This window comes from Cebus imitator, unplaced genomic scaffold (genome assembly GCF_001604975.1).
Source record: "Cebus imitator isolate Cc_AM_T3 unplaced genomic scaffold, Cebus_imitator-1.0 Scaffold148, whole genome shotgun sequence".
Classification (NCBI taxonomy): Eukaryota; Metazoa; Chordata; class Mammalia; order Primates; family Cebidae; genus Cebus; species Cebus imitator.
This window is the reverse complement of record NW_016107463.1, coordinates 1,857,857-1,869,962: the sequence shown is the minus strand read 5'-3', so window position 1 is coordinate 1,869,962 and position 12,106 is coordinate 1,857,857. Positions and strand designations below refer to the sequence as shown.

Sequence of the window (12,106 nt, the reverse complement as noted above, 5' to 3'; positions counted from 1 at the left end):
CAAAGTCCTCCCAACTGCTGCTTCTCCGTAAACCCAGGAGGTGAATGCTGCATGTGCCTCAACCTCTGGAGTTGTGAGCCCTGGCGGGTAGTTGAGATTGAGGAGCCACAGGTTTTGGGGGAAGATCGTAGCAGGGTGTAAAGGGAAGCATGCTTCAGAGGCAGCTCGCTGGGGTCAGCCAGAGGATGAAGTTGAATTTTTCAGGGGACAGATAACACCTAGGGTATCTGGCTGCCAAGGAGTTTCCCGCCATCCAAGAAGAGGTTATCAGTTTGCTGCTGGCAGCTACTTGACCTGTTTTCCTCTCCCTCCTCCTCCCTGCCTAAGAAAAGGAATGGGGCAAGGGAGGCCCTTCCTATACCAATAGCTCCCTTGGATCCACCTAGGTCTTCTCTCTCAAGCTACTACTCCTCAGTTCCTTAAATACTGCACTTTAAGTAGGCACTTAATCTGATCATTGCTGCTTTACCTTCATGTTTTGTTTTGTTTTTGTTTTTATTTATTTTTATTTTTGAGATGGAGTCTCGCTCTGTTGCCCAGGCTGGAGTGCAGTGGCATGATCTCAGCTCACTGCAACCTCCACCTCCCAAGTTCAAGCGATTCTCCCACCTAGGCCTCCCAAGTAGCTGGGATTGCAGTTGCGTGCCACCATGCCCAGCTAATTTTTGTATTTTTGGTAGAGACAGGGTTTCACCATGTTGGCCAGGCTGGTCTCGAACTCCTGACCTCAGGTGATCTGCCCGCCTCAGCCTCCCAAAGTGCTGGGATTACAGGTGTGGGCCACTGCATCCGGCCTTTGTTTTGTTTATAAATCATTGTCCCCGCTGCTGTTGACCGTTACACTCATAGCAGATACTGCCTTTCTGATCAGTGCCAGTGTCACTAACCTGGCTAAGCGGCACATTTTCTGAATCTGCACATGCTGGCCACACCTGCTGACACTCGACTGAGGTGATTGCCTGAGATGATGGAGGACTTCAGAGTTCAGGGACTGCCGTTTCCTGGGTTTCATCACCCTATGTGTAATCCAGTAAACCTGGTTAATAAATCCAGTTAGTGGGAAATGTAGCCTTCTCTTTGTTTTCTTCTTAAATTATCTGGAAAGAATGTTTTTATTATGATTTTACTTAGCAAAAACTATGAATAATATGTTGTTATTCAGAGCTGTAATAAGGAGCTTCACCTTGTTTGATATGTATTGAAAATTCATGCCTCCTGTCCTGATTGCTTTATTGGAATTAGGAACATTAACACCAGGTGACTTTTATATCATCGAAGTTAGAGAAATATTTTTAATGTTTGAAAAGTTGTGATTATTTTTATATATAATTAATTTTTTTTTCAGATACCAGAGTAAAAGGATGGTTTCTACTGGACAATTATATACCTACGTTTATCTGCTCTGTCATATATTTACTAATTGTATGGCTGGGACCAAAATACATGAGGAATAAACAGCCATTCTCTTGCCGGGGGATTTTAGTGGTGTATAACCTTGGACTCACGCTGCTGTCTCTGTATATGTTCTGTGAGGTAAGTCAAAGGTTAATATAGTCTTCCTCTCACTTAAATGCACTCATACTGCTGTCCTGAATTGTATTCCTAAATGAGGAAAGGTGGCCACTTGGCTGGGTGAACAAGTATCTTAATGCATTTTGAGTGTGTTTTAAAATTGATTTTTCAAAATGTCAGAGTTGTTTATACAAGTATGCCTTCTAGAATAGCTCACATAGAAGCCTTTGTTATTGATTCTTTTGTTATGTTTCATATGATATTCAAAATTAAAATATTTTTAGAAATACTTTTATGCAAGCAAAATAGAGTGGAAAATGAACAAAATGTGAAAAACACATGTGAGAGCATTTTATTATTAAGCATTAATAAGTGCTTGCTTCTTGTTTGAAGGCAGAGGAGGAAGGAAGTGGGTGGTACTTGTGTTTGGTATGTTTTGTGGCATATCACCCTCTGTTTGATCTGATAACTTGTCAGATCTCACAGTTGTTTTTTAAAAGCTAAGAAGAGTGACTGGTGATATCTACATTTAAGTTTTGAATTGCCTGTGTGAGTTCAGGCCCAGTTATTTCTTTTATATAACTGGAATGTTGAAAATCACATTTGATGATCTCAAAGGCAAATATTATAGCTTAAAAATGGAAGAAAAATCAGAATAAACCCTTCTCCCTGTTTTGAAGGGATAACACTATAGCCTTTAAAGCTAAAATGAGGAGGAAAGCTGCTCTCTGGTGGTAAGCAGTTTGTGTACGTTTTTTCTGGGAAAGCCTACTCACTTTTCATGCTTAAAACACAAACCTATTTCCAAGTCTTATGGAGAATTAAGCTATGGATAAAACAAATGTTCAAGCACTTCTGTATAGGTTTTCAGTGTTTTATTTTGGTTGTAGTTCTTCAAGGAGTAGTAAAGAAGAAGGTAGAGGTGGGAGGGAAAGGATAGGTACAAACATGAATCTTAAAATTAGTGTTCAGAGGAAAAAATGAATTCTTCATCAGCCTCAGGCCGTCATGGTGTCTCCCTGGCTGCACATGGTGGAGTGCAGGAATGTGGTCGTGTGCAAGCGTGTCTGATTATCAGAGGTGTTGCAGCTGTGGGGTATCTGTGTCTTGTTCTCCCATGTATGTTTCATAAGCCAAGGTACATTCTGACTATAATGGTAGACGCTACTAGCATTGTTTTTATGCTTGACACTCCAAGAAATGCTTACAACTCCTTTTTTTTTTTTTTTTTTTTTTTTTTTTTTTTTTCTTTTTTTTTTTTTTTTTTTTTTTTTTTTTTTTTTTGCTTTTTTTCTGTCCTATTCTAGAATGAAGGCAGTTTAATTAGCCTCCAAGATGGAGATTGCAGGACTGGAGGCAGGGGAAGTGCACAGGAGTGACTCCTGGCCCCAGCACTGTGCACATCTCTGTGTTCAAGGGACAAACCACAGCAAGCTGTCAGGTTTCTCAGAGTGAACTGTTTACTTTTCCATAATTGATAGATAATAGAACCATTTCTTTAAGAGAATTCTTATGTAAGAGTTTATTATTATTATTGCACATAGCAAAATTATAGAGAAAAATATTTCATGTGATTAATTCTTAGAGAACTTAAGCATTTGCCTTATATATTTCTTAAGCCCTGGACATATAGCTATAATTCTATCATTTATCCTCTCTTAAGCAGATGATTTCCTGGTAAAGAGGAGAAGGAAAATGCTGTATAAATTATAGCTGTGTGTATCTGAGTGGATGTAGGGGGTTCTGAACACATTGTAATAGAAAGTATAGATTTTCCTCTGATAGCTTGGTGAGAACAGAAGACTTTGAGCAGTGACTAAGCACTGAATACAGAAATTTAAGAAATATACCAGAATAGGGAAACTACATTTTTAACTCACAGCTTAGAGTCCATAAGAGGGAATAGACAAGAAGGCAATGTTTCCTTAAATCGAGTTTACAAAAAGCTATCCAGATCAGATATGCCCACGTTGAAAATAAGCCCTAGTGCTCCAAGTTGGTGGTATTTACATTTGATTTTTCTCTGATTTTTCTCCTATACATATGTAAAACCCAGTAAATCCATTATCATGTGTCCTTTTTCAAGCTTTGAATTTCATTTTAGCTAGACCTTTCTCTTTTTCTGTTTTGTTGTTGTTGTTTTGTTTTTTGAGACAGAGTTTCGCTCTTGTTGCCCAGGCTGGAGTGCAGTGCCACTATCTCAGCTCACTGCAACCTCTGCCTCCTAGCTTCAAGCGATTCTCTTGCCTCAGCCTCCCAAGTAGCTGGAACAGGCACGCGCCACCACTCCCAGCTAATATTTTGTATTTTTAGTAGAGACAGCGTTTCACCAAGTTGGCCAGGCTGGTCTCAAACTCCTGACCTCTGGTGATCCACCCGCCTTGGCCTCCCAAGTGCAGGGGTTACAGGGGTGAGCCACAGTGCCCAACCATTTTTCTTTTTTTACTTAGCATTTCTACTCCATTGAATGCTTAAGACACAGAAGGGCAGTCATGGAGTTTTACTGTGGAACTCATTTTAGAGAAATGTCCCAGGAGTTAGAGCCATTCTCTTGTGGGCACACATCTGTAATGGTCATTATTTTAGTTTTTATTTACCTTCCTGCTTATCTGCATGTTTGGGGCTGTAAAGAATTTTTTTTAATAAGTAGTCTTAGATATTTTTGTTATTTAATTCTGTGGCATAAATTCACAGCTGCTTTAGTGAGTTCTAGATTAATACAAATAAAATTAACTGTCACTTAAAGGAGACAGGAAGAAGTGTGGTTTTTTATTTGTTTGTTTGTTTGAGACAGGGTCTCACTCTGTTGCCCAGGCTGGAGTACAGTGGTGCTCACTGCATCCTTGCCTCCTGAGCTTAAGTGATCCTCCCATCTCAGCCTTCGTAGTGGCTGGGACTACAGAAACATGCCACCACGCCTAGCTGATTTTTCGTATTTTTCATAGAGGCAAGGTTTCATCTTGTTGCTCAGGCTGGTCTTGAACTCGTAGGCTCAAGTGATCCACCCACCTCTGGCTCCCAAACTGCTGGGATTATAGACGTGAACCACCACATCTGGCCAATAGGAAGAAGTCTTTAAAGAAGGAAGATGATCAGAAGGAAATGAAAGGGAGTCATTGAAACTTTAAATTTACTAGAAGGAAAATAACCAAACCCACATTTTAAAACTTTGAAACTAAGTTTAAAATGTAGAAGGAATACAGACTTGTTCATAGTTTGTGTATTTGGTAGAAACAAAATTAAAAGGAGAGAAGAGGTCTTACTTATGATTATCTCATTACCTTTAGTGTTTATTTCCAGGAAAAAGGTCATAGATCCCTTATTTGGAACATATTTGAATTAGTAGTATGTTTTAACTTTAAAGTATTGGATTTATAGCAATCTTTTACGCTTTTGCTTATTAGGGGTTGTCATGGTGAAGGCTCAGAAATGAAATTTCAAGTTATACAAGACAAACAACTTAGTTTGCATTAGTTACTTAGCTTTGTAAAAGTGTGCCTTTACGGCAAATATAAAAATCTTGTGTGCCTTTTAACCCCCTGACATTCAGGGCATATGTCTTCTGAAGAGAAGCCTGATTTTTCAGACTATCCATCTGTCTTTTCTCTTGTCTCCAGTCCCAAAATTGAGAAGCTCTGCCTATATGGTGCCAAACGGTGGCTTTCCCTCACTCTGCCTTATCTACTGGACCAGGTTTCCCCTGACCTGCCCAGTGAGCTATCAAAGCCACTTTTAACTCCTTTGTTAGAATGTTACAGGTGCTTTCCCTCTTTGGCAGCTGCTCTGTCCTCATGTGAAGCCAGTTAATGTGCCTGCTCTTCTCCTGCTGTGCCTCTGACCTCTTAGACCCTAAGCAGAGAGGATCTAATTGTGTTTGTTACAGTCCAAAAGGGAACAACCCTGTCGATCCACCTGTGCCTCACTCACTGATCCTTGGACTCAGCAGCAGCTGCCAGGAAACAGGGTCAGTGTTGTGCAGTGCACATGGCTTTGAATCCCCCAGGAACACTGTTGAAAGGATGGCTGGCTCCTTTCCTCAGAAGGAGGCACTCTGGCCTTGCTTAGTTGGTCCATTATGCTCAGCTCTACTCAAACCCCAGCAGGCTCTTTCATTCTTCTGGACTCTACCCCTTAAAACTCCCTCTTCTGCCTGGCAGTCTCCCTCTCACTTTGGAGGACTGTGCTGAAGGATCCAGTTCCTCTGTGAGGCCGTGAGTGTACTGAGGGAGAGGACTCGTCTCCAGAGAGAGTTTTCCCCCCAGCCTTTTTGGCATCCCATTGTTCCCAAGGACTCGGATGCATTCCTTTCAAAGTCCTTTCATGATATACCCCTTAGCATCCCATCCCTGCCCCACCGACACTCACTGGCTTAGGCTAGAATGAAAAGGTATTTTCCCCATCTGTTTTATCCCATTGTCACTATAGCTGAGTACTCCATCAAATGTATCCTGAGTATTAGGATACAAAAATAAAGTAAACATAAGACCAATATTTTCAAGTTACTTAGCAGTCAAAGATAAATCATGGGTTACAGACAAGATTATTTTTTGAGTATCTATATATGTTTCCTCCCTTGCAGTTAGAACTGTTATGTTGTGAATGTGAATAGTGTGAGAGAATGAGTTTTAAAATATTCAGCACACTTAAAATGTAATTTTGAAAAAAAAAAAATTGGTAGTTGGATGGATACATCTGGCTTGGCATAAATCCAAACTTATTCTTTCTTCTTTAAAATTTTTATTTTAAATTGTAATTTTGGAACTATTTGAAAATAATTAAAATTATATCGGTAATATCTGTGTACCTGATAAATGCTTGATTTTTGTTTGTTTAAATAAGAAGACCTTACAAAAATGCATCTAAAGTACAGTTCCTTTCCAGACCTCTTCTAAAGTTTGTACAGTTTTCCTCTGTATATATTTTTACTGCATATATCTGTATACATGACAATACATAGTATATTCTAAGATAGTTTTTAAAAACTATACGTGAATGGTATATAATTAAACTCAAGTTGATTTTTTTCAGTCATTCTTGTTGAATTTATCTTTGAGTCATAAATTAATTTATTATAATTATATAATTATAGTTAATTATAAATTAATTCATTTTAACTGCTTTGTAGTATTTCAGTGTTGGAATTTATTTCACCATTTTATAAGTATTTCTTTGGATGGATATGTAGGTTGTTAAGATTTTTTGGTGTTTTTTGAGACAGAGTCCAGCTCTGTCACCCCGGCTAGATTACAGTGGCACAATCGTAGCTCACCCACTGTAGCCTAGAACTCGTGGGCTCAAGTCATTCTCCCACCTCAGCCTCCTGAGTAGCTGGGACTACAGGCATGTGCCACCATGCCTGGCTAATTTTTTTTATTTTTGGTAGAAACACTGTCTCACTGTGTTGCCTGGGCTGGTCTCAAACTCCTGGACTCAAGTGATTATCCCACTTTGGCCTCCCAAAGTGTGGGATTACAGGCGTGAGCCACTGTGCCCAGCTATGTAGGTTTATGCAGGTTATGTAATTAATAGCGTGCGTAAAATCTTCTTAGACGTATCTCCTTATGCAAATATGGTAAGGTTTTTGACCAGATAAATGCGTAGGGAATGCAGTCATTCATTCAGTCTAATCCAGAGCAAGCCGGTAACTCACTTCAATTCTGTGAAGGCTGGGAGAGGTGGTGAAGCTGCAGAAGGAAGCTGGAAAGTAGCAGAGGATGGCTCATAGGTTTAACGGAAGAAAATCATCTCCATAACACAAAAGAGCAAGTGCAGCAGCAAGTGCTGCTGTAGAAGCTGCAGTCAGACATCTGGAAGATTTAACTAAGGTCATTGATGAACATGGCTACACTAAACTTGTAGCACATACCACTGTGTCTGGCAGCATTTTTATTTTTAATTTATCTTTTTTTTTTTTTTTTTTTCTTACAAACAGGGTCCCACTCTGTCACCCAGGCTGGAGTGCAGTGATATGTCTGATCACATCACTGTAACCTTGAACTCCTGGGCACAAGCTATCTTCCCACCTCAGCCTCCCAAGTAGCTAGGACTACAAGTTCAAGCCATGCCTGGCCAGTTTTAAAATTTTTTGTAGAGATGGGGTCTTGCTATGTTGCCCAGGCTGGTCTCAAACTCCTGGCCTCAAACAATTCTCTCGCCTCGGCCTCCCAAAGTGCTGGGATTACAGGTATGTACCACTGTGCCTGGCCAGCATTTTAAAATTAAGGTATGTGTATTTATTTTTTAGATATAATGCAATTGCACACTTAATAGACTATAATGTAAACATAACTATTATATGCACTGGGAAAGCAAAAAAATAATAGTGTGACTGACTTTATGGCAATACTCATTTTATTGCAATGATCTGCAACTCAACTGAGGTATAAAATATTAACATGCTAAATGAAAATGAAATGAAATTTCCGCATTAAAAGACAAGAGACCGTCAGATTCAGTCATTCTGGCTGCAGCTTCTGTAGCAGCACTTGCTGCTAGACCTTGCCCTTTTGTGTTAAGGAGATGACTTCTTCCCTGAAACCTTATGAGCCATCCTTTGCTAGTTTCCCTCTCACTTTGGAGGACTTTACAGAAGGATCTAATTCCTCTGCGAAGCCATGAGTGTTCCTTTTCCTTCTGCAGCTTCACCACCTCTCCTGGGCTTCAGAGAATTGGAGTTACCGGCTTGCTCTGGATTCGATTTTGGCTTAAGGAAATGTTATGGCTGGTTTATCTTCTCCCTAGACCACTCAGACTTTCGGCAATCAGGCTATTAATGCTTTCTCATCATTTTTGTGTTCACTGGAGCAGCACTTTAATGTCCTTCAATAACTTTTCCTTTGCATTCACAACGTAGCTAACCTGATACAAAGAGGCCCAGCTTTCATCCTGACTCAGCTTTCCACCTGCCTTCCCCACTAAGCTTAATTATTTCTAGCGTTTGATATAAAGCGAGAGGCGTTCTACTTTCCCTTTCACTTCAACACTTAGAGGCTATTGTAGGATTATTAACCCAATTTCAATATTGTTGTATCTCAGGGAATAAGGAGGCCAGAGAAGAAGGAGATAGTTGCGGAGAACAGCGAGTCTATGGAGCAGCTATCACACACACAATGTTTACTGAGTTTGCTGTCTTGTATAGGTACGGTTCATGGCACTTCAAAACAATTACAATAGTAACATCAAAGTTCAATAATCACAGATCACCATAACAGATATAATAATAGTGAAAAATGTTGAAATTATTTTGAAAAATATTTTATAATTGTGAGAATTACAAACATGTGGCACAGTAACACAAAGTGAACACATGCTGTTGGAAAAGTGGTACCAATAGAGTGATTTTTTTTCCCAGCCTTTTTGGCCATCCCATTGTTCCCAAGGACTAAGATGCATTCCTTTCAAAGTACTTTGATGATACGCCCCTTAGCATCCCATCCCTGCCCCACCAACACTCATTGGCTTAGGCTAGAATGAAAAGGTTCCTTCTTTTTTGGTTCAATTTTTAAGTAGTTCTTGTTCTTGTTCTCCTTCTTTTTTTTTTTTTTTTTTTTTAACTACCTGTGAGGTGTGTCTGTATGTGTACACAAGCATGTACATGCATGCCTGAAAAGATTTCACTTTTTTTTGAGATGGAGTTCTTGCTCTGTCACCCAGGCTGGAGTGCAGTGGCATGATCTCGGCTCACTACAACCTTCACCTCCTGAATTCAGGTGATTCTTGTGCCTCAGCCTCCCAAGTAGCTGGGACTACAGGCACCTGCCACCATGCCTGGCTAATTTTTTATATTTTTAGGAGAGATGGGTTTTCAGCATGGTAGGCACGCTGGTCTCGATCTCCTGACTTCGTGATTCACCCGACTCGGTCTCCCAAAGTGTTGGGATTGCAGGCGTGAGCCACGCACCCAGCCTCCTAAGTAGTTCTTTTTATGAAGGGCAGTCTCTTAGTCTGAGTGTCATGCTATTTGACTTTACATTTAAATAATATTTATCAAGGCATAGAATTCTAGATTAATAGTTATTTTCCTCAGCACTTTGAAGATTTATTCCAGAGAAGTCTGCTGTGGTCCCACTTTTGTTCATTTGTAGGTAATCTTTTTTCTTTATAGGTACTTTGAAAATTTCCTGTCACTCCTACTTCCTTCATTTGTTTCTAATCTGTTTCATCCATCTATTTTGTTTTTAGTTCAAATGGCTGTGTATCTTTTACTTCTGAAAGTTCACTGCTTGTTCTTTTTTTATTCCATAACATGGAAGTATTGTCCCCTCCCCCATGATGCAGATTAGATGACAGTGATCTCCAAATTTAACCATTTGCTGTGTTGCCTTTTAAGTATTCTATTAAAAGTTTGTTTACAGATACGTCTTTGAGGTCCTGCCTCTGGGATAATTATTGTCTGTGTTAAATCTCTTTACCTCCTGAAACAGAAGTAAAGATTTGCCCAGTGTTCTGTGTAAGCATCCCCAACTAGTATTGTTGGAGTTATCTCAGGTACACATACCTCCTCCACATAAAGAAAAATTTTGGTAGGAGTTGAATTTAAGCTGACTTCCTCTTTTCTAAATAAGAGTTTGTTGGGGTGAACCTCACGTTATAGGTAGTGTTGGGGTTTCTGCTGCGTTTTATACCACATTTCTATCTGTGTTTGTAGTGACAGAATTGGTTCTGCCTTTGTTCAGTTTGCTGCATTGCTAGAACCAGAAGTCATTTTCCCTTTGAATTTCTTTTGAACATTTGTGATGGTTTTTTATTGGAAAGATGAAAGAAGTTGAGCATTTAGTGACTGGATGCTTGTTGGTACTTTCTAACCTATGTAATTGTGGGCTGTGAAAGCATCTTCCCGGGCTCTGGCTTTGAAGGCCATCTGATGGAACCACAGAGCAGTTGCTTTGGAAACATAATATTCTAAACCGTCTCCTTGTTTTTCTTTCCCTTCAGGCTTTCCTAAAATAGATATGTTATTGTGGGAAAATAGGTTTTGGAAAAACACTTAAGCAACCTGGCAGTTGATTATTGAATTTTATTTGAAAAATTACTTTGTTTACCAAAATACTTTGAAAAAGCTTTTTGCTGTTCTTTTTCCCATGTAGCAGAGTTATAGAGCAGTTGAAACATCTGGTGAAATTAGTACTTACAAGAAACGTCTGATCATTGCCTAAAATACTTTTCACTCTTAGTTTCCTTACAACTAAAATTTGTTGCTGAGAAAGTAACTTTTCTCAGGACTTGAAAGTAAACAGTTAGTTGTCCCTAGTGTATCTGACACTGTCCTGAGAGAATGCCTCACGGTAGGGCGAATAGAGAGAAGGATACAGCCCAGACGGCCTTCACTCCTCACCCACACCCAGGGGAGGGGAAGGGAATGCTTTCTACAGAGAGGAAGCCTTCGGGCTGGTCCAGAACCAGGCTTCACTCCTCTAAACTGGCCTTGTAACCCCTGGAGAGATTGGCTCTGCAGCTGGTATAGCTAAGAGCACATCTACAGATCCTCAACTAAAGGGGTTAACTCTGCAAAGCAGGAGTCAATGGGTAGGCCGGAGACCTTCCTTTAAATGACACAAAGTGTACTTTGGCTGGGACATCGAGCACCACCTTAGCCCTAGTTGGAAGCAGAAATACTTAACATTTGCCTAAGATCATAGCAAAGACAGATGGTGCCTACTGTATGCCATGTATCGGGCTAACTCATCTAATGCTTATTGCACTCTTATTGCACTCTTTCCTTCCCCTTTCTACGGAAGGAAAGTTCTGGGAGGCCTGAACAGGAAGAAGAACTGCCAGCATAAGAGGGCAGGGCTTGAGTGTTCAGGGAAAATGCCAGCCATCCCTGTTTCAGGTTGGGCTGAGGACAGGCTGTTTCTTTGTGCTTTGTTATAAAGACTTCTGAAGGGTACAGAACCTGTCCTTTTGACTTAGCCAAGAGTATTACATTCAGCTGAAACCCAAGGGTGTTGCTCGTCACAAAGAGAAGAAAAAAAAACCTTTGGAGATCATGGGTGTGAAGTTATCTTAATGGGCATCCTTATGCTCTCGACATGAAAGATTTGAAATTTAAAAACCACATGCTTTGACCTGGCACTCCCTAATGGCACTGCCAAGATTGACCAACCAGACCCTAGAGGAAGTAGATACTTTCAGTTTTGAGTAGCTCATTGTTAATTTTAAACGAAACATCTGCAGAAGAAAAACATGCAGCTAAAGGTCTACTTATCCACAGAATTCTTCATGGACAGAGTATCCCTACTGTGCTCTTACTAAGGATTCAGAAACAGATGAAGAAGGGCAAAGATTCTTGGAACTGCTATTTGAGGTGCATTTGGACTAACAGTCAGGATTCCTTTGTGCTGATTCCAGTGGTACCAAGAAGCTGTGTGACCTGGGCCGCACTTCTCAGTCTCTGTTTTTTCATTAAAAATATAAGCTTGTATCAGATCTAAGAAATAGACACTGAGGACTCACACAGAAACAATCAAAGCTATGAAAAGGGCGCGGTGGCTCAAGCCTGTAATCCCAGCACTTTGGGAGGCCGAGGCAGGTGGATCACGAGGTCAAGAGATCGAGACCATCCTGGTCAACATGGTGAAACCCCATCTCTACT

The 12,106-nt window shown here is 40.2% G+C and overlaps 1 protein-coding gene across 4 annotated transcripts in view; it reads left to right on the top strand.

Moving 5' to 3' along the window:
* ELOVL5 (ELOVL fatty acid elongase 5) overlaps positions 1 to 12,106 on the top strand; it is a 78,703-nt gene that overhangs the window by 50,719 nt on the left and 15,878 nt on the right. For 3 of the 4 annotated variants that reach the window (XM_017542889.2, XM_017542890.2, XM_017542891.2), the window contains exon 3: positions 1,346 to 1,533. In XM_017542889.2, the coding sequence (XP_017398378.1) occupies positions 1,346 to 1,533 (188 nt within the window). Of the gene's footprint in view, positions 1 to 1,345; positions 1,534 to 5,395; positions 5,477 to 12,106 lie in introns of all 4 variants that reach the window. The other variant, XM_037743608.1, reaches the window with a different exon arrangement.